The sequence below is a fragment of the Aspergillus pseudoviridinutans genome (genome assembly GCF_018340605.1).
Source record: "Aspergillus pseudoviridinutans IFM 55266 DNA, scaffold_2, whole genome shotgun sequence".
NCBI lineage: Eukaryota > Fungi > Ascomycota > Eurotiomycetes > Eurotiales > Aspergillaceae > Aspergillus > Aspergillus pseudoviridinutans.
This window is the reverse complement of record NW_025091282.1, coordinates 4,521,444-4,542,596: the sequence shown is the minus strand read 5'-3', so window position 1 is coordinate 4,542,596 and position 21,153 is coordinate 4,521,444. Positions and strand designations below refer to the sequence as shown.

Here is a 21,153-nt window from a genome sequence, read left to right as displayed (position 1 = left end):
GCGTGTATACTCAAGTGATGAACATCCTCTGTCTGCAAGGTCCATTGATTCCTTTCATTTCATGTACCAAGCGAATGAGATCTGTTTACATACATGTGCATTGAAACTGACATATCGACGTAAACGCGATGTCAGAAAAGAGTGACTAACATGTATAAATCCGTGCAGTCCTCTACTTGACACATTCCCCGCACTTCGTCCTTTCGAACATCAATCCCTTTAAGGCAACAATCATCTCGAGCAGAATCGGGGCACACCATTTGTTCTGAGGCCCAGGAACAAGTGGTCGTCAATTACCGTTCATGTCACAACACATCTCGAGAGTAAACTTGGCCATCAGTAAGCTGAGGAGAGTCTAGTTGGACGCCACGCCAGTAGGAAGAGCGACGATGGTCTTGATATAATCCACTTCGGTCTCCTCCAAGGCCAGACCGGGATAGTCGCAATCGGACGACCCGCCGCAGCATCTGCGAAAGTTGGAGAGGTGCTCAGAGATGGATCCCGCCTGGCAATCATTTCCAAAGCGGAAGACGCCGCGGAGCTGGTCACAGCATGAACGGGTACGTCCGTCGTCACGATTGCCGTTCACGTAGCATTTGCAGGCCAGAGAGGGAGCGGCCAGGAGGGCGGCAATGGCAACGGTAACAATTGAGGAGAACTGCATCTTGATGCTGGAATGAGTTGAAGAGCTTCTGGAAGTTTGATTGTGGTTGTTTGGTTTGAATTGATGGGAAGAAGAATCGATATCAGTAGCACCTGAGGGGGTTTTATACTTCACGGTGAGTGGCATGTTGGGCTTCAGTTCGCCTGTCAGTCATGAACTTGCTTGAGCTCGGTGATATTCATCGTCAGATGCAACAATGCGATATCATAGTCCGTCTCTCCGACGGTGAAATCATGAAAGATTCGCTGCAGTCAGCTCTGCATGCTGAATTGATTCGAATCAAGCCCTTGTATACTGTTGGATATACCAGTCATCATTGGTCCCCCCCAGCAAACGCCTTAAATGAGGGGGTTTGTCTATGTATGCATATACATGCAGTCATTCTGCTGGTATGGTCCCTCTCGTGGCCAATATGGCGGTTCTTCAGATCTCTCAGAGCCCCTTCACTCTGGCGTTAACAGGCGAAGACTCGTTCAAACTCATCCGACAGGCAGCTTGTGAGGTTCGCTGTGAGTCGCAACGAAAGCCAGGAAAAGTCTCTTAAACTTCATTTGTACCTCTGTAGAGGATTAGCATTGTTCTCTGCATATCCCATCCACTATGACTGAAGGATCAGGGCCAACAAGAAAGCAATGAATCATTTATCCTATTGGTCAGATAGCCAGCCCATATGAGGAGTCCAGAAATGCATTCACAGGGGTTCTTATCCAAGTCAATAGTGAACTTTCAATGAAATCTTTATGTATATTGCTCTTTGGCCCCGGAGCGCCCGGCTTTCTTCCCTTGGCATCTCGGAGCCCTCAAGGTGCCTTATAAGACACAGATGTACCTATATCAGGCAGTTTCAATGACACATTCTAACAGGCATCACATCTCGACCTCTGTAGATGGTGGTCTGACAGCATTCACTCAGTAACTCGCACTTGTCCACAGAGATCTGACACAGAACATGACTCCGCCGTAATGTCCACAATCTGCAGCTGTTGCCCGTCCGGTGTGGCGCTTTTCCTATGTCTCCTTCTTGTGTAGCCCTGGGTCTTCAGGGTTTATGCCTCTTGCATACAGCAGTTGTCGCGAAGTAGTTGTCTCTGAGAAAGGTCACTCTTCAGCATTGTGTATTTCATTGCGATGGTACACACAGATTTGTTTCACGGAATTCATGTACTCGCATTGTTCCGATCATTGTCCAACCGAGGCTGAGCGGATCAATGACCTATTCTGATATATAGCAGGGATCTCCATTAACATGGCTTGGCATGGCTTGATACTCCATAATCACAGCGGAGGTCTGACTCTAGTCCCTGAGTGCCAAGAGGTAGCATTTACTAGTGTTTCCACGGCGGCGATTGCGAACCAGTCCCTTCGAAAAAGAAAGCACCGGTGTCTCACCTTCCTGAGTATCTCTAACTGCCAGTTGGGTACCTTGACAGGGTCATCAAAGCAGAGATGAGAGATATTTTCTGTGCATCAATCAGAACACCTACTACTCCCTACAGAGGGATGGTCTTAGCCTACACCTCCGTCTCACATCCGACAATGCTGTCGAAAGGATTGTTTCTGCCAGAAGTACCAGTCCATTGCAGGTCGATAGAAGTGATCCCTGTAAGCACCGGTACCTTATGGAAGCCTGATATGAAAAGCTATCCGGCCACCTCCAGCTCCACTCTCAAAGGCCAACCGGAATGATGAACCGATGATTGCCACGGACGCTAACAGGACGGACCGTCAGTGGCTTGAAAGGAACTGGCCATAGCGGCTATAACCGCTTTGGATTGTGAGACAACAAGAGGCCCAAGCAGCTGTTGTTGGACCCTGTTGCGTGGAAATAATGGACCGAGGGTATTCCTTGTCAGCATGCTGGATTATCTCAACCTCAGTGTTTCTCTTGAGTTGTCACGGCTGCTGCCTGTAATGACCATGATGGTCGTAAGTAAGAGCTACGCAACAGCTCTCTAAGACTATGAGGATGTGGAAATCGCCATTTGCGCACATTGATCCTATCACCAAGTTAACAGGTGCCGCGATATCAAGCAGCCTCTTGAAGCAACATTTGTCCACAAAGCAGAGTGAACTCTTGTCCGAGGCTCTTTCTTGGACAATTCTGCCGGCCATCCACCATTATTGGGGAAGTTCAAGGGCTCGCAGCGGCTCAAGGGCAACATTACCAGGACCAGTAGAGCAGACACCTGCATCCGGTGCATCCTTGTGGGCAGTTGCTCTGGCAGTGTCTTCGGCTTCTGTCTATCAAGCAGAGTATGGAATAATTGCTTTCTTTGTAAGTCACTGACCCCTTCCTGAAAGGACGAAGGCTCCGAAACTAACTTCGGATTGATCTTACAGCCAGCATTGAGTCCATTGTTGGCTGCAGTACAAACGTACATCGAACAAGGTGGGATTCAAACGGGGGTGAGATCTGCGTCAGACCAAGACAGAGTCTGGGTCACGGCTTTTATTGCTGTGCTCTGTATAATTGCACTGACCAGCTGGGATCTCCGAGCCAGTGCGCTGTCGGGGATTCCAGTGGTAGGACTGCTGGTCGTTTACCTCGGTTTGACGCGGCCGCCCGAGTCTGGCAAGCGCGCTTCACACCGTAGACCCATTGCTACTGGGCATATCATACGACCGCTGTCATTCCGTGTGGTCGTCACTCAGTTGGTTGTACTCGGCGTGGAAATTGCGGTGTTCGGGCCCCCAAAGACCACCGTTGTGGGCACCATCTCGCTAGGTGTTGCTAAATCGTTGATGTGGTATTTCCTCCTGCAGACAGTATGTTCTCTCACGGCTATTCTATTGCCAATGCTCACTAGTGTCAGGCTGAGCATTGTTCCTGGTCAGTGACTGCGGCCATAGGGACATTTAGCATTGTGGCCAGCAGGAATCCATTCACCTTGACCTCGAATATTCAGGCATTGTCCCATCTTATCGCATCATTATTTGCCCTAGGGCAAATTATCTCCCTTCTACCGGATAAGGCCAAATCCAAATCTGCCCTCTGGATATGCATTGTCGTCTATTTAGTCCCATACCTGATCAACAATTACTCCATCCACGTTGCAAATACCTCCGTGATACAGAGCCCCACGCATTCGATCGGCCTACTCATTCAAGATGCCAAGGCCAATTTCCAAGCCTTGCTGGAAAGACAGTCAAATAGTTATACCGCTGCCTGTGAGGAATATCGCCGCCGCTACGGCATGGAACCACCTCCAGGCTTTGAAAATTGGTATAATTTCGCCAAAGCACATCAATCACCGGTCATCGATGACTTCGACATCATTTATGATAGAATCTCCCCATTCTGGAGTATCAGTGGGACCGAGGTGACTGAAGCCATCGACCGTTTACAACATACGCCGAACAGTGATGTATGGGTTTGTACGTTTTCGGCTGAGGAAGCCAGAACGAATTGCAACCATCCTCACCGCAGCGTCGATAGAAATATCCAAGGATTTCTTAACACGGTACTGGGAGATCTGCGCGGCCTTCTACCGGATGTCAAATTTCTTGTCAATCACCTTGACGAACCCAGGGTTCTATTACCGTCAACCTCTGAGAGGTCTGGATCACTCCACATGACAAGCTATTCCAAGAGGCCTGTCTGGGATACATTGGTCAACTCCTGTCCTTCACAGGGCAGCAAAAAGGCCGACAGGCCGAAGGTTCAAACTTTTGGTCTCCCGTTTGTGACTGACCGTCGCTCGACAATAGACCTTTGCAGCCATCCCGAGTACCGTGTATCACACGGACTCTTGATCAGTCCTACATCATTCCCGTTGGTCGAAGGCCTGGTTCCTATACTGTCCACCGGCTCCCTATCAACCATGGGCGATATTCTGTATCCTAGCCCTGCCTATCTTGAGCCGGAATTTGAATATGTACAGGCCAAGGACATCAGCTGGGACTCCAAACACAACAATCTTTACTGGGCTGGCTCAACCACCGGTGGCTTTGCGGTAAACGATGACTGGCAAAGCTTCCACCGACAGCGATTTGTCAAGCTGACACAGAACCTGGGAAACGGACCCCATGTTTATCTTCGGGAAGGCAAAGGCGTGGTCAGCTTAGTGAAATCATCCTTCCTCAACAGCAGATTATTCGACGTTGCCTTTACCCGAATCTTCCAATGCGAGACACGCTATTGCCGAGACCAACAAGCCCTCTTTCGAACCAAATCATGGGCCGACAAGGACGAAGCCTTGCATTCGCGTCTGGTGTTTGACATTGACGGCAATGGTATCAGTGGCCGGTACTACAAACTCCTTGCATCAAAGTCTGCGCCACTCAAACAGACACTGCTGCGAGAATGGCACGACGACCGTCTGATGCCGTGGGTTCATTACATTCCTGTCAGCCAGAGCATGGAGGAGCTACCTGAAATAGTTATGTATTTCACCTCTGAGGCTGGGCAGAAACGAGCCCGGGAGATTGCGGAGGAGGGGCGGGAATGGTTCTCAAAGGCCTTTCGTAAAGAGGATCTGACTATCTATATGTATCGAGTTTTGCTTGAGCTGGCCAGACTCCAGGATCCGAAGAGGTCTGCAAGGAGAGCTTGATGAGCACTTAGTGGTCAAGTATTCTTCACTGCTTTACTTTCTCTACGGATCTTATTCTGGTCGGGAAGTTTCTATTCAAGTCCTCAACAGTCATCCTGTTCCAACCTTCCAAATAGTATTTGGATCAAACACGCCGCTGATGCTTACGGATAAATTCTGTCGTTTTGGTCACTCTCCCCATTCTGAGCTGTCAAGTGTGGCATTGAGTGGTAGTGCGTGTCCCAAAAGACCCTGGTGAAGCTCCACCTATACAACAAGGAGCACGCGCGAATGTAATATGACAGGCAGCTAGCGTACCCCATAGGGGATCGTGTCTGTCTAATGACCAATGATTTTTCGGCGTTTGCTGAGCTTTAGGCTTAGGTTACATTACTTCCCTTGATTGCCTAATACATCGACCCACCTAATAACTGAATCAGGGACCAGATAACCCTAGTCATTCTCATTTAAAATAAGCATAGCCTCAATTCAGACAGGGATTTTCTACAGGCTAGTGGGGGACTCATTACAGTTGGTTTTTACTGTTCTTCTATAGGAGATGTTCCACCTTGTCAGTATGCTGCCTAGATCTCAGCTGCGGCAGGCTTACCTGGATAGGGCATATACGAACCAGCGAGACTACACCACAGCGTGTTCTCTGGACTTCTCCAAATCGCCTCTTTTCTACGACACGTTTGCGCTACGCGATAACAACGGTGACGAGCATCTGATGCAAACATGGCCGTTCTTTCGCGCCAGGCATCTTCCTGCTACTATGTCACTATTCAAGATTCGGGCGACATGGATACTTTCTAGTCCAATATGCACAGCCTTGACAGGATAATAGCATTGACCATAATATATATCATAAAACAACGGCTCGACATTATACAACTCCCTCATCAGTCAACAGAGAAGATTAAAAGTAAGAATAGCCGCTCTCGAACATCTCCTTGGCATGTTTGGTCCGCTCATCGAGATCCTCCTTAGGCAGTCCAAGCACGGCATTATCCAGCGCCCGACTGCTCTCATAGTCTCCACCCCCATTCGGATAGAAGGCCCGCGCATACATGGCCTGTGCAAAGCCCCTGCGGTCACCCTTTTGCATCCTCTCAATGCCCCGCTGATACCGCTCAGCGCTGGGTTCATACTCAATCGTCCAATCCTCATCCTTGTCCCCCGCAACCCTCTTCCAGCTCTCAAACATATCCTTCTGGCTAACCAGGAAGCTCGAGATAAACAGTGGCTTGTTAGCCCAGCCGCTCACCGTCGGGCTCTTATCATTCTCATCCTCCGGCAACTCCTTGAACTTCAAGAAAGCCGCCACAGCCCGTCCACACTGCTCCCACGTACTCACGTTGATCTTGGTGGTTCCATCATCATAAAACGTAACCTTCTTCTCCTTGAAGTCAAACCCGAACCACTCCGGCCCAGTGACCAAACTAAACTCGTACCAGAAGCTACAAACCAGCGCCACCCAGGCCGAAACACCTGTCGCTTCAATCTCGGCACAAGCCTGCTTCACCGGCTCCCCGGTCAGCGATTCCTTCCGCAGTTTCTCATTGGTGATATCCACGCCGTAGCAGTTTGGCATCACATACGGCACGCCGGCTTTCGCAGCGGCCTGGATAAGCTTGCTCTGGGTGTCCTTTGGCGCAGTGACGCTCATTGTAATAATGAGGAACTGTTGGTTTTGCAGCGCTGCAACCAGAGTAGACTCATCGTCATAGTCGACGATGACGGTGCGGACGCCCGCGGGAAGGGTGTTCTTGCTACCTGCGCGTGTAAGCGCGGTTACGGTGTGTTGGCCTGTCTGGAGAAGTTCTTGGGTAATGTATTTGCCCACGGTGCCGCCGGCCTGGTGTCATTGTTAGTGAGGGCCTTGGAGTGAGGATGAGACAGACTTACGCCCACGATGGCGACGCGTTCGATGCGGTTGGTGAAGCCGGCGGGCTGGTCTTTGGCGTACTTTTGAGTCATGTTGGTCAAGTCACAGCAATGGATGCAATGATTTTAAACAGCTTGTTTTGAGATTTGCTTTTGGTTTCTGGGGATCACCTTGACGGCCGAGCCGTCCAGTTTATATCTTCAGAACGGAGTACAAACGGCGTTCGGGAACCGGTTCGACTCGCGGAGATAATCGAGATGGGAGAATGTAAAGCCGACGGAAGAATATCGAAACCGATAGCTTCAAGAAGTTGTCTGAGTTGGTCCGCACAATAGCTGTTCGTCTGCTACTGCTCGTTTTCTTTCAAAGACCGGCGGAAATAACGGAGTTAGGGCTGGGCTACGCAAACGGCTATGACGATTTTGTCAAGGAGGTCGGAAGTAAGACTCCGACATACCGATCATCATTTTTGCTCATGAAGAGAGTCATTTATCATCACAGTCATTTGCCATCACTTCTGAGCTGAGGCCACTTGGAGTCAATGCTGGTTGGCTCCAACACAACATCGGCGATCGCAGAAGCGATGCCTGAGGCAGGCTCCACTGTTGCAACTATGTTTGTTGCCTTAGGCACCAACACTGTCTGAGCGGCCACAGGGAATAACCGTAAAGGGTAATTCAAGGCTGAGACATTCTCATTCGCTGGGAAATTCAGATAATTAGCATGACTCGGTAGTCGCTAACGTCGATAATGGAGATCCTGCAAAATTAGAGACCATCAAGGTGGATTAGCGGTCAATAAGACCTGCCCGAGACATGGTGCTGGTGCCTGCTCCTTAGTTTGGGGGCCGTTTTCAATGTTTGGACTTAAATGCAGTGTGCTCCGTTTCAATAGAGATCAATAGCCAACAATTGGATAACAAGCCATGCCATCAATCAGTGTGTTCATCCGCTGGCGTCCTCTCTCGCCATCTGAGGCCAACACCCCAGAAATCACGCGAACACAGCACGCGCATCCCACCAACAACACCTCCGCGCTCTCACTCACCCCACCGCCAACGCACAAACTGTCCCGCCCCTGGAAAAGCGACTCGGCCTTTACCCGCATCTTCACCACAAATGACAACAACAAAGCCGTCTTCGAGGCCGTGGTCGCACCGACCCTCCCCCGGGTCCTAAACGGGCAATCCTGCAACTTCTTCGCCTACGGACACTCAGGGAGCGGCAAGTCGCACACCATCATCGGGTATGATTTCGAGCATCCCGACGAGTTCGGGCTGTGCCTATCGGCCGCAAGGGCGCTCTACGAGCATATCGACCAGTTGAATGCAGGCGCGAATGAAAACGAGAAATTCCTTCTCGGACTGCGCATGTATGAGCTCAGGAAGAACACCGCCTTCGACCTCCTAAACGACAGATGCAAATGCCACATCCGCGAAGGACAGGACGGCAAAACGCACATCCGCGGCGAGACGGAAACGCTCGCCGACGGAAAAGTCCGCGTGCGACCGATCGTCACAAAGGCCTGTTCGACCTTTGGCGAGTTCCACGCCCAATTGCTGGCGGGGATTGGGCGCAGGGCGACGGGGACGTCGACGGTGCACGATCAGAGTTCCCGGACGCATGCTGTTTTCGAGGTCGAGATCGTCACGCGGGAGCTCCTGGACGCGAGGGACGCGGTTGTGGAGCGGCAGTCGGAGCTTGTTCCTGTTGGGAAGCGCGCGACTGATATCTACCTCGAGGAGAATTCCAAGGGGTTTATCCAGACGCCGGATGGCAAGTTTGCGCCGAATCCGGACTACCAGATCAATCAGGCGGCGATTGATGAAGCCGAGGCGAAGAAGGCGGAGTTCGAGTCGTATGTCCAGAAAGCTGAGGAACATGTGGAGGCAATCAAACGATCATGTCCCCATGCCTGTCTGGGTGGAAAGCTAGTCTTTGTGGACTTGGCTGGCTCAGAGTACTACCACGACAAGGGCTCTGTTTCGACAATTCGAGCGAAGCAGACGCCCCAGGAGCAGCAGGAAGGGAGGCAGATCAATACCGATCTCCTTTCCTTGAAGGAGGTCATTCGGGCGATGGCCCAGAAGCAGAGACGCATCCCCTTTCGGTCGTCGCCGCTGACCATGGTCCTGCGTCAGCATTTCCTGACCGGTGAAGGAGATGACGGGGTTTCGGCAATGATTCTCACGGCATCGCCTTCGGCGGAGCAGTACACCGCGACGATTGATACGCTGAAGTATGGAAACTTGATCGGCGTGGCCGGAGACAAGGTCAAGGGACGTAAATAGACGGCCTTTATAGTTCTGCATTTAGACATAGCCAGAATCGCTGATGGCTAGAGGAGCATGTCTGCAGCTTTTGAATCGCTCAATTACCACGAGTTATCCGATATCTTCAAGAAGTATCAGCCACCAGCAGTTAGGGAGCAATAATAAAAATCATGTTCATCTATGTTAGGTGTATCAAAGGCTCTACCCTAGTAGATATCAACACTGCGTGCTCGCGACATATCCTCCCTCCTACAGCGACACATTACAGAGCAGATAAGCAGATGTCACGCGACAAGAATGAATCCAACCACAACGCCATTCTATCTACTAAGCCAACGCATTCTTACTCTTCCTCCGAATCACATAGCCCCATTTATAAAACGCAAACGGCACGGGCACCATCACCGCAGACGCAGCCCCCAGCAAGGTCAACGACCACTTCACCCCCAGGTTCTCATACAGCGGCATCGAAGCCAACATCATCCCGCCAGCGGACAGACACCGCACGAAATTCACACTCGACAGCGCGGAAGCAGACCAGATTCCATAACAGTCTGTCAGATACTGATAGCACGAGACAAAAACGGTGGTGTAGCCGAAGCCGAACGGGAGGGATCCGACGATGGGGACCCAGGGCGAGATATGCGGGGTCGTGGTGTACGCCATCCAGAAGAGAGAAAGGGGGATAGTGGGGGCGCCGAACATGGCGTAGTAGAGATGGATTTCTGGTGGGGGTTTAGTGGATTGGGTAGTGGAGTCGGCTTCGTCCTTGGATGACTCGTGGCGTTGTTGAGCCTGGTGGAGGGCTTTCGTGTAGAGTCTGTAGATGAGTGGAATCAAGGGTATGACGCAGCAGTTGCCCACGAACATGGCGACGAAGCAGAGTCCCACCTGTCCCTTGGTGAAAGAGTATGTGTCTGCGAAGATGTAATTGAATCCGTTCAGCCAGGTGAATAGGATGACATAGATGATGGACAGGTAGAGCGCGCAGACAATGACGATGGGCTCGTAGACGGTGAGGTAGAAGGGTCGCCAGATGCCGAAGAGGACCTGCATGGCCAGTGATGTCTTGCGTTCTTCCTCAGCCGACGCGTTGTGCTTGCCGGTTCGGATGACACGCTGTATCTCCCTCTCTTTGAGCTGTAAGAGAACTGGTCGGAATGTCTCCGGCAAGAATAAGACGACTGTTGCGAGAAAGAACCCTGCGCCGAGAGCAGTCACCCAGTCAACCCATCTCCAGGATATTCCGCTTTCAGCAATGTATGCTCCAACCAATGGTCCCGTAGCGGACCCCACGAACGATAAGATAGAGAATATGGGGAAGACATAGACTTGCTCTGTCGTTGTCCATAGGTCGGACAGTGAACCCCCCGCACACACCAATGGACTGGAGCCTGAGAAGCCGACGAAGAAGCGAAAAATGCTTTGTAGAGCGAGGCTGTGGGAGCAGCCTGTGATCACCGCGCAGACGATGAAAATAATCAGAGACGTCACGTAGACCGCGGTGCGGCCAAAGGCCTCGGAGACGGGACCGGTCACAAGGGCTCCAAAGGCAAACCCGAAAAGAAACATCGCTATACGGGTATTAGTCCTGTATGATATTGCGCAGTGTAGAGACCTACCAGTTGCCAATGTCTCTGCCTCTTCGCTGATTCCGAACTCGGATGAGATTTTTGACGATGGCTCGGAATCAATAGCCCCTGCAAAGGAGACCAACGCCGCAATGGACGAGATGATCACAGTAGATATCCATTTGATTGCCGCATTCCAGCAACGCGCATCGATTGCACCGATGTCATCAGAGGAGTAGACCTCTGAGACGACATCCTCAACGAACTCGGGATCTGAGGAGTGTCGTCCTTCTTCAGCACTCCCACTAGCATCTGAAGGTTTTGTCTAGGGAATCAGCTTTCTCTTTCCTGACGTCTTCGGTGAATTGCACGGCACCTACCGGTCCGCTTTTCAGCGAATTCCAGACATCGTTTCTGATCCGGCGATACTGGAGAAATATTTGCATTAGACGTGTCGAGCTTGAGGACAGAGAGCAAGCATACAGGAGGGTCAATCACGGAATCAGGAGGTGTCAACCATGGAAATAATTATACGAAGACAGGCCCCAGATATATCTCTGATGTGTTTATGTGTCATGATGCAGTACAGGTATGGCTCGATCATGAACCTGTCATGGCAAGGACTGCGCTGAGGGAATGTTGTAATATGTGGGGGTGATCAACATCAACTCTTCACCAGAATTATACTACTAGCCTTACGGGTTCTCCACAGCCCATGGCCGGACCACGAAGAAGGTTAGTGATTCCAAGTTATGGTTAGGTTAGGTCTGTAGATCATTCACATGCACTACAAGATACATCATTATGACAAATCTACCAATAAAACAGCATGAGTTAGTGTCTGAAGCTTTTCGGCTCAAGAGAGTTGACTCCTCCCGGTTCAACCACCTGCTCTTTCTTGTATCTCGATCAAGCCCTTCTGTTGAACTTATTTTGCACTATTATTTCTATTATGCTAGAAATTGTTGTCAAGACACCTGGCGCTTCTGTATCAATAATTATCAATCCAGATAGTTCCAAGTTCGTTTCATCAATGGGTCTCCAACGTCTCGTTCCTACATAACGATATCAGATCACGGCACTATTCTTTCTAACTGGCTTATCTGACCACACATCCCCCCCTAGTTAGATGTTGTCGCGCGTGTCTGGTACTCCCCTCCTATACCGATTATAAGTCCAAATTAGATCCAAGTATATAAGCTAAGGTATGTTGGTTGTAGCAGATACTGTTCCATACATACTGGTCAACAGGCAGGCAAACCCCCAACCTTACTAGAAATATCTTAGCTATGCATACTTTGCAGAAATCTTGTACAAACTAAAGGGCATAAGTACAAGTGTTCTTCGGTTAGCTTCCTACTTCTATGCAACATTGTACCTTTCTATGCCAATTCTTCCTGTACCCGTGTCAACACCCAAGAGACTCTTACTCCGCAACCTCAACAATCAACTTCGTACAACTCACCCCCCGAAGCAGTTTGTCCAACCCGGCATTGATAGCCCCCAAGCCCTTTCCCACAACGGTCGGCTGCGGACTCGGCCTGATGCTTCTCTTAGCCAGGTTCTCCCTTAGCCACGTCCCAATCCAGTATCGGAACTGCTCCAGCCTCTCCTCTTCCACCGTCGACGGCACCACAAATATCGTCTCCACCCCGTTCACGACCTCCGCATCCGGAGGAACCACGGGTGCCGACCCGATCTTCGCCGTCTTTCCTTCTTGATCTTCTTCAAGGAATGCCTTCAGCACAGCCTGACATAGTGCAAGCTGCCCGGTAGCAAGAAAACAATGACGGATCACCAACCCGTCCTCCTTGGCCGCTGAGACGATCGCATCCACAACATGTGAGTCTTTGTAGTCGAACACGCGATCCGCGCCGAGCGAAGCTACATAAGGCATATTCGCCGATCCGGCTGTGGCGTACACGGCTGCGAAAGAAGTGTTGGGATCATCCCGCAGCAGCCGGGCTGTCTGTACGCCCATGGTGCCGACGCTAGAGGAGGCGCCCCAGATTAGGAGAGCTTCTCTTTTCCCCACGTTATTCCTTTGCTTCTCTCTGTTGGTGTCAGTATCGGTAACGGCAGCGCCAGCGGAGACTGGAGCAGAAGCAGTGGCTTCTCCGGCTCCCGCCCGGGGGATCCCCATGGCATCCCACGCATTAAGGGCTACCTCGACAGCGACGGGCAAGGTTGCCGCGTCGTTCCAGGAGATGCCCTCGTCCGGAAGTGGCACAGTATGCTGCCACGGGACGAGGCAGCGCTCCTGAAATGCGCCGTAGTCTGGGTCGCAGGCCTTCCAGTAAGAAGCGGCGTAGGCGGCGACACGGGTGATACCCGGTTGAAAGGAGGGGCCCGGACGATTGTCCGTAGCACCGGTGGGGACGTTTTCGCCGGCCTCGAGGACTAAGCCCGCCATGTCGAAGCCAATGACCGTGGGGTACGCGGGTATGAAGAGGCCTTGGTCACGCATGTAGGCGTCTGCCGGGTTGAGGGCTACGGATTTGACGGCGATGAGGAGCTCGTCTGGTCCTGGCTTTGGGGTTGGCCGGGGTTGAACCTCAAAGGGCTGGCCTTTGGCTGGGGAGACAGCGGCGAGGTGGGTGGCCATTTGGAGTTTGGTGTTAGTAGAGGTTTCGAGGTGGAGGATATGGTTCAAGTCAAATCTTTTTATTGTGATGCTATAGACATTATCCTAGGATGTTGAATAACACCTTCTATTTATACAATTTACCTATCATTTCAAACCACCTACTCTTTGATATAGTTGATATAGTGATATAGTCAGAACAGAACCCGCAGCCAATCAGAGACCTTCGCATCCGAGGAATAGCTAGCGTGGGCGGCATGTTTCCGAAAGGAGGTTAGCAACTTAGCATCTGGGTGACGATGTGGAACTTGGGTCACTAGTGTCCTTGGCCTCCTTGGGTGACCATGGCCACTCCTCCACCTCATCACTCACAGGCAGCTGCTCAAAGCATTGACAATTAACCAAGGATGGCCTCGACTCGTCCAAGAGACGTCCGGGAACGCAGAACGCTCCGGAGGTCGAGATTTGGCTGCCGAAATTGCAAGCTCAGAAAACTCAAGGTGCGTGGCTCTCGGCTTTGCTAGACTGTGCTTGGCTGAACGAATCAGTGCGACGAAAGCAAACCACAATGCAAGAGATGTAGTTCATTCGGAGTATTATGCAACTTCATGTCTAATGTTCCCGACCTACAGCCCATCGCCGCTGACACAGGGAGGCCTTTGGTGGTTCGAGGAAAAGCAGAGCTTCAACCCCCTGTCGCCAGTGCTGTCTGGACGTCAGATGAATCCACATTCTATCAGTTGAATGCAAAGTGTCAAGATTTTATCACCCGATACCTTGGACGCAGTCTCATTACCCCAGATGACCCTAATATGATACACGTTAATCGCAGGCTCCTGCGACTAGCCTTTGCTGTACGTATTATTACATTGATTCTGTCAACCTCCTGGATTACATTATGGACCTGAAATCGGCTAACATATAGCTTACAGTACCCTTTTTTAATGCACGCCTCTCTAGCTGTGGCATATACATATGACCGCCATCTGAATAGCTCATTAGGCTGTCGTCGCAGTCTAGAAGAGTGTTATCACTGGTCACGAAGCACAGCTCTTCTCAACAGACGGTTAAGGGAACCGATTGAAGCGAAAGATAAGGACCCAATCTGGGCCACTGCGGCTGCTGTGGCTATCTTGACCTTCTCGTCCCCTGATGCATCCACGCCGGAAGAATCGTGGCCGTTAAAGTCCTCTGACTACTCCGATTTGGACTGGTTACGTATGAGTAAGGGTAAAATGGCACTGTGGCACATAGTGAACCCGCTACGACCGGACAGTCTTTTCAGCGTCATGGCGGCGACGTTTGCTATTATGCATTCACCCTTGCCAGAGAGTGGCATAGATGGTATACCGACGGCCTTGGCTGCCCTGTGTCTCCTGAGCGACTCATCTACGGCGGGAAACAATCCGTATTTCCATGCCGCCCACGGAGTATCCCAGATCCTGGACCTCCCGGATAGCGAGGTCACAACAGGTCAAACTCAACTCTTCACGCGCAGTATCCATGGCCCTTTCGAAGACTTGCTCCGGAATAGGGATCCTGTAGCGCTTCTGCTGCTGTATCTATGGTACCGCAAAGCAGGTCGCAGTATATGGTGGATTGAACTTAGAGCTCGAGTGGAATGTCCTTCGATTTGCTCGTACCTACGGCTATATCACAATGAGAATGCTGCGGTACAGGCATTCCTTCCAGGAGGTGCTCTCGCTGATAGATGGAACTAGTTAGGATTCCTAAGCTAAAATCTTCCAAAGCCAGACTGTGCGAATAAAGGAAAATAAAATATATAAAGGAGGCAACATCACCTTAGAGATGTGTAGCTGGTGCACGAAGCCCTAGGGCCTGCCTAGCATCATATCAATACGTGCCATGAGGTTCCCCCTATAGCTGCATACTAAACTATCTTCTATCTTAGTGCTTATCTAGGTTAGAGGAGTCACTATTACTATTACTGTCCTCTAGCTATGTATATTTCCCGGTGGCTACTCAAATTACCCTAGTAATTCTGTCTATATTATAAGGTCTATGGAAGCTACACATAGATTTCAGCTAAGAGATTTGTATTTAGAGTTATCATACCGGTGCCATAGGCACCGGAAGAGTCTCCTTCGGAGGTTCCAATGTCGGGGACACGCCAGGATGACGTGCCTAGGGGTCTGCACCGTTTCCCCGAACCTGCACTCCAGGGGAGTCAACCACGTTGATTAGGCGCAGGAAGTGGTTGAGCCCGAGTTGTCCTGACTTTAGTTTCATCAGGGCTGAGCGGCGGGTAGCAGTCGTACATCTTGGGAGTAGCAAGCTGAGCAGATAAGGCTTAAACGGGGGGGTGATCTGTAGAACCATTCACTTGCCTCTATAGATAATACATCATTATGACAAGTCGATGACAGTTATCACTTCCCACCTATGCTCTCAGAGGCCAGTGAATGTCTGTTTCTTTAGCTGGAGAGAGTTGACCTTCCCATTTCAGCACCTGCTCTTTCTTAAACCTCAATAGCTCCCCTCTGTTGAACATAATTTGCTATAAATGGTCGTCTAGACACTTCTCTGGGTTGGCATCTTCTCATCTACCCTCTCCTCATCATGTCAGATGTTCCATTTTCCATGCCTACGCTCAGTCGAGCTCGTTCATGACTTGACTTCAGCAAATCAGTTTAATTAACAGGCTGTTTTCAGAGGTCACGTCCTCTCCTCAATTAGTGAAGCAAAAGGATATCACGATTTCCTATTGCTATTTACTGACGTACCCAAACACGATCACACGCCAACGGACTTTGAACTCATATCCAACCTGGACATATGAAGCATCTATAATTACTCTCTTAATCACTATAGTATTCATAGTATCCTAGAGTCTTGATATATGGTAAAAGGGCCTGCCCCCCTGGTAACTATTAATGCCTTTCTTCCCTACTATGCACCCCTGAGCCCCCTCTCTCTTAGCCTTCTAGGATGGTAGATGACTAGATATCTACCAGCATACCCAACTAGGCCACATAGCCTCTAATCAAGAATTAGAGTAGTTTAGTTGAATATTTGCTGCTCCGCAGGCCTTTGGTAGTCACAGACTTGCACCCAGCTACACCTAGTACATCATTATGACAAGTCGATGGCAGTTATTCCTCAGATGCCAGTTAATGTCTGAGGTTTCTTTAGCTTCCCGTTTCAACACCTGCTCATTCCTAAATCTCAATACAGCTGTTCAGTTAAGCATATTCTGCACTATTATTCATTCTATGCTAGAAGTGTTTGTCTAGACGTCTCCTTTCACAATGTCAGATGTTCCCATTTCTGCCCCTACGACCGAGCCAAGCTCATTCATAACTGTGACTTCGGCAAATCAGTTTGATGAGCAGGCTGATTTTACAGATCACATCGTCTCTTCGCTGCGTCAAAACAATGAGTATCATGTGTTTATATTCACTGGCGTGCCTCCCTCGTGGGCGGACGCAGTGTATCAGCTTATTGATGAAAATTCCCTCTCGGTAAGCCAAAGCCTTCTGCGTCTAATCTTGTCCTACTCATTTAGAAAACATCCAGAAAAAGCTATAACAGTAAGAGCCGCGAGCTGCGGATTAGAGTCATGCACACCGAGATAATCAACTCCATCCAGTCGTGGTTGTTTCATCCACCGATGGACTGGTTTTTTAATGGCGACATCACACGACAAGAAGTAGACCTGTTTTATCCAGGAGTCGGCACTAGTAAGTCGTCTTACGGTCTACTTGACTAAGGAATTCTAATCTAGCATATATAGCCCTTTACTTTAAATCCGGCCCATATAGCGGCTCCTGGAAGGAACCTGACTTGTTTTTCCTAGCTAACTATCATATTCTCCCGACTCTTGCGGTAGAATCCGGCTGGAGTGAGGAAAAGGAACAGCTCCACAAGGGCATGGATCTATCGCTAGTGGGGGGCAATGGTACCACTAAGGTTGTCATTATTGTCGAATGGACAAAGTTAAACGAAGGTCGCGTCTCGGGGACTGTTGAACTCTTCGTCAGAGACAGCAATGGGATGCCAGCACTACAACAGAGCGAGGTATGTTCAAGGTATATTATTATATTTCTTTTACATGCTTATTACCTGTTGTGCAGACTATATTCCCGCGTCCTGCAACTCCCAACGACCTCTGGATCAGAAGACGGGACCTTTTGGGGCCAGCGCTGCTGCCAGACCGTAATGGCGACGACATGCTTTACTTCAATGTCGAGAGATTACGTGATAAGGCCACTGGAGCCCTCGGTCTCATGGATCTTGTTCCCGCTTAGATCCATTACGCTGGAGAGCCTTAGCCGATGTGCACCACCTCCTCCTCATCCAGGAACTCATTAACCTGAGGAGGTTATCGAACATCGAATGCACCGGAAAAGTGATAAGACCGAAGATGAGGACACGCTTGCGATTTGTGCCCCAGTTTGGAATAACTCAGTCACCTGTATAGTTGATGGCGTGGTGCGGTCCAGGAAGACAAAAGATTTCTCTCCATACTTGAGGTTAAGCTGATGGACAAATATGCCAAGGTGGATCTTGTCCAGATGCAGGAAACAGCTGAGGCCATTGGATGGTTAAAGCAGCAGTTGAGGGAGTTTCCCACTCAGGATGGAAATCGATATAGCTATCACTATTAAAATGATGATTTATATGAATATATGCTACCGGATTAATTAGCTTGTAATTTACTAGGGCCGTCACGAAAAGAGTAGATTCATGTTGCCAACATCGATCAGGTGGCGACACATGTCTTGATCACCAAGTTGCTCAGCCAGCCACAATGGATTTTGTTGCCCGTCCAAGTATGGCTATTCCAGGCAATGCCATTCTGTGAGAGCAGTATTATCATCGACTCGTACGGGTCCCCAAAAAGTGAGGAATGCATTATAATCCGCACTATGGGTGTGTGTCCTTGGTTGTCTGCTTGAAGTATACCTTCCTGGAATCGCGGGATCAAAAGGCGGAACATGTCTAGGTTGCAGAGCCTTGATGCCAAATGCAGAACGTTTTGACCGCGAGAGTTTCGGTATCGAAGATGTGCGTCGATGCCGTCCACCCAATAAGTACTCTACCACATCGGTCATTGTCTTGAATCAGTACCTTAGCGGTGGATCCTAGATGACACTAAGGTTCAGCGGAAGGGTCCGTCAGCTTACTTTCGTTGTAATCATCCGGCAAGTGGCAGTCGAAGTAAACGTTAGGAAGCTACTCCATACTGTCGAGAACTAGGTTGTCACGATTACAGGGTGATAAGGAGGTAGCCAAAGTAGCTGTGGTAACTACATACGAGATTACTATGGGCATGGGGCATGGATGAGGAACAGCCTGAAATAGTATGGGCAGGATGGCGGCTACAAAATGCCCCGAGAAAATCAATTACCGAGGGGTCTGCTATTGTGCTGCTGGATATCCACTTCCATCAAAAGGTGTATTTGAAAGGTCAACAGCACAAGGAGGATTGACTGTAGTTCAGTGGTAGACTAGCCATATGAAGTTGCGTTAGGTTCTTTGCACAGGAGGTGCATGTTTTCTGGCACGTACTGATTGTGATAGATCTGGAAGTGTAAGTAATGTTCACCCCTCTTTCCGCGTCACGCATTTTGAGAGGGGAAAAGTTTGGGTACAGACACGGACAGAAATGCCTCCTTTGATAATAACTATTTGGAAAAGAATTACAAATCGAATACTAATGAAGATCAAATGAAGATCTCGTGTATTCTCAGGGCAAACAATCTTGAAGCAATTCATCTTTGATTAGTGACTAAATAGGGACTGAGAAAATAATAGATAGTATATGGCACCAGAGAACTTGTTAACCCTCCCATTGAGCGAAAAACTAGGGCACTATTTAGTGTGTGGTCCTACAAAGGAGGGAGGCAGATCCTCTAGGCTGAACCCCTTCAACCCTTCTTCCTGCGGCTGGCTGACTCTCGGTGTCACCTATGAGCTAAAATACTTGTTTCCCACTTTTTAGTCCTAGATTCAGCTCTATAAAGTCTGAATCACAGCGCCACAAAATCAAACCCAATGAAAAAATTCCACGTACATTCTAATACTGCATTTTGCCTCCAGGGTGGTACTCCGTAGAACACATCCCATATTCAGTAGTGAGGTTCGGCATCACCGAAAAAGGTTCTTGTACGTATTCTTATGACCTCAGCCTCTTTACTATCAAGAATGGCAGGCGGATTGGCCAGTGGCAATGCATGTACCAACTGGGAGTAGTTGGAGGTTTTACTATGTTAACTATAAGGGTCCAACAGATCATGGGCTTTTTGGATCCTCTGTTGAACATCATCATGAGGCTAAACTGTGAGTGTCTGTCCAAGAAAGTATTAGTGAGGGCATACCCTCAATGTACAGGAGTAGCGCCTCAGGGCTGGTCAAGGTCACTATTGGCTGGGGACATGGCTGCGGAGGCCGAAAGCTTAGTGCCGCAGTGCTACTGCAGTCCACAAAACAGTGGCTGGGTGCGATGCCAAACATTTCCGCAGCAAGGATGTGGAGCACCCAGCACTGGAAAGTGGCAATAAAAATCTGGGGCGATATGCATATCTCTCATTGCCAAGTTGGGTATGAGACAGCTGTTCTAGAATATATTCACCCTGAAGAATCATTTCACGTAATAAGATACATCTTGTCCATCTGTGCGCCTCATTGCAGTTCACCATTGCCTGCTTCCAAACTGATTGGCCTCTCTGAACTAAGATAGTAAGACAATCTACAGGCGCAGTCTCCACGGCTGACAAAAGATAAACTCTAATGCACTCGAGTAAGAAAGAAGTTAAGCCCCTGGTGATCTGCTGGCATCCATTCAGTGTCCTCGGCTTCCATCCCCCATTCCTTCAAGTCCACCACTGTTGCTTCGACCTTCCACTCAGTGTTAGTCTCTTGGGAAATTTCTCGCCACATCTGCAGAAAACTCTCAAGGTTATGGAAAAACATCATCCCCCATGGACGAATATACTCCCGAGCTCGGCGTCGTGACTGCTGATATCCAATCAAGATTGTCCCAAGCTTGGACAGGGCCACGATGCGCCTGCCTGCCTGTTTCTGCCCCTCCCAAGAGAAGAGATGGAGGAACTGCCCAGAAATCATGATTTCTACCTCACCATACAGCTCCTGTAGACCGAGACAGTCATCCTCGTGTAGAAAATTGCCCGCAATAAACGTTGCTGACAAGCGATCGCGATCTCGATAGAGCTCGTACCCCAAACGCCACAGCTGCGGGCTCAGATCAAGCGCCCACATCCTATTAGAAGGAGCCCCAGAAGCTGCCAGCAGTCGAAGGTTCTGGCCGAGGCCGCACCCCAGATCCAGCACGATTGCTCCCCGACGCGCGAATTCAACCACTTGCTGGAATTGAGGGAACGCGGCGATCCCCGGCATGAGAAACATCCACTGGCCAATACAGGGATATTCACCGTATTTCCATGCTTTATCGCGCTGAGGTGAGGTTTCAGATTCAGTTTATCACCGCCCCACCGATGAGAACAACTCACCACTGCATGGAGATGATGCTGCAGCTCATTCTTGGGAATGTTGCTCCATTCTTCTAAGATCTGTTGCATTGATGGGCTGAGCCGGAGTCCAATGTCATTTTTGTACCAAACAGATGTGTCGATGGACATCTTCAGGTATTGCGCCTTAA

General features: G+C 49.7%; 9 protein-coding genes across 9 annotated transcripts; 4 read left to right on the top strand and 5 right to left on the bottom strand.

Moving 5' to 3' along the window:
• Window positions 1-355: 355 nt before the first annotated feature.
• On the bottom strand, window positions 356-664 carry Asppvi_003653 (uncharacterized protein; the record flags this gene model as incomplete). The annotated part of the gene is made up of 1 exon (XM_043299614.1): window positions 356-664. One exon carries the CDS (start codon window positions 662-664, stop codon window positions 356-358), a length of 309 nt encoding a protein of 102 aa, XP_043155549.1.
• A 1,960-nt stretch (window positions 665-2,624) lies between these two features.
• Window positions 2,625-5,217, top strand: Asppvi_003652 (glycosyltransferase family 90 protein; the record flags this gene model as incomplete). Its single annotated transcript, XM_043299613.1, has 3 exons — window positions 2,625-2,939; window positions 3,005-3,430; window positions 3,472-5,217. 3 exons carry the CDS (start codon window positions 2,625-2,627, stop codon window positions 5,215-5,217), a joined length of 2,487 nt encoding a protein of 828 aa, XP_043155548.1.
• Window positions 5,218-6,115: 898 nt separating this feature from the next.
• Asppvi_003651 (aromatic alcohol reductase) lies at window positions 6,116-7,176 on the bottom strand (the record flags this gene model as incomplete). Its single annotated transcript, XM_043299612.1, has 2 exons — window positions 6,116-7,054; window positions 7,105-7,176. The coding sequence occupies 2 exons, from the start codon at window positions 7,174-7,176 to the stop codon at window positions 6,116-6,118; spliced, it is 1,011 nt and encodes a 336-aa protein (XP_043155547.1).
• An 833-nt stretch (window positions 7,177-8,009) lies between these two features.
• On the top strand, window positions 8,010-9,374 carry Asppvi_003650 (kinesin family protein; the record flags this gene model as incomplete). The annotated part of the gene is made up of 1 exon (XM_043299611.1): window positions 8,010-9,374. One exon carries the CDS (start codon window positions 8,010-8,012, stop codon window positions 9,372-9,374), a length of 1,365 nt encoding a protein of 454 aa, XP_043155546.1.
• A 309-nt stretch (window positions 9,375-9,683) lies between these two features.
• On the bottom strand, window positions 9,684-11,373 carry Asppvi_003649 (MFS transporter; the record flags this gene model as incomplete). The annotated part of the gene is made up of 3 exons (XM_043299610.1): window positions 9,684-10,930; window positions 10,979-11,252; window positions 11,308-11,373. 3 exons carry the CDS (start codon window positions 11,371-11,373, stop codon window positions 9,684-9,686), a joined length of 1,587 nt encoding a protein of 528 aa, XP_043155545.1.
• A 980-nt stretch (window positions 11,374-12,353) lies between these two features.
• On the bottom strand, window positions 12,354-13,532 carry Asppvi_003648 (zinc-binding alcohol dehydrogenase family protein; the record flags this gene model as incomplete). Its single annotated transcript, XM_043299609.1, has 1 exon — window positions 12,354-13,532. One exon carries the CDS (start codon window positions 13,530-13,532, stop codon window positions 12,354-12,356), a length of 1,179 nt encoding a protein of 392 aa, XP_043155544.1.
• Window positions 13,533-13,918: 386 nt separating this feature from the next.
• On the top strand, window positions 13,919-15,232 carry Asppvi_003647 (Zn(II)2Cys6 transcription factor domain-containing protein; the record flags this gene model as incomplete). The annotated part of the gene is made up of 3 exons (XM_043299608.1): window positions 13,919-14,011; window positions 14,060-14,365; window positions 14,444-15,232. The coding sequence occupies 3 exons, from the start codon at window positions 13,919-13,921 to the stop codon at window positions 15,230-15,232; spliced, it is 1,188 nt and encodes a 395-aa protein (XP_043155543.1).
• Window positions 15,233-16,780: 1,548 nt separating this feature from the next.
• On the top strand, window positions 16,781-17,779 carry Asppvi_003646 (uncharacterized protein; the record flags this gene model as incomplete). The annotated part of the gene is made up of 4 exons (XM_043299607.1): window positions 16,781-16,993; window positions 17,038-17,212; window positions 17,266-17,549; window positions 17,606-17,779. The coding sequence occupies 4 exons, from the start codon at window positions 16,781-16,783 to the stop codon at window positions 17,777-17,779; spliced, it is 846 nt and encodes a 281-aa protein (XP_043155542.1).
• A 2,482-nt stretch (window positions 17,780-20,261) lies between these two features.
• On the bottom strand, window positions 20,262-21,133 carry Asppvi_003645 (class I SAM-dependent methyltransferase; the record flags this gene model as incomplete). The annotated part of the gene is made up of 2 exons (XM_043299606.1): window positions 20,262-20,948; window positions 21,005-21,133. The coding sequence occupies 2 exons, from the start codon at window positions 21,131-21,133 to the stop codon at window positions 20,262-20,264; spliced, it is 816 nt and encodes a 271-aa protein (XP_043155541.1).
• Between the last annotated feature and the right edge of the window lie 20 nt (window positions 21,134-21,153).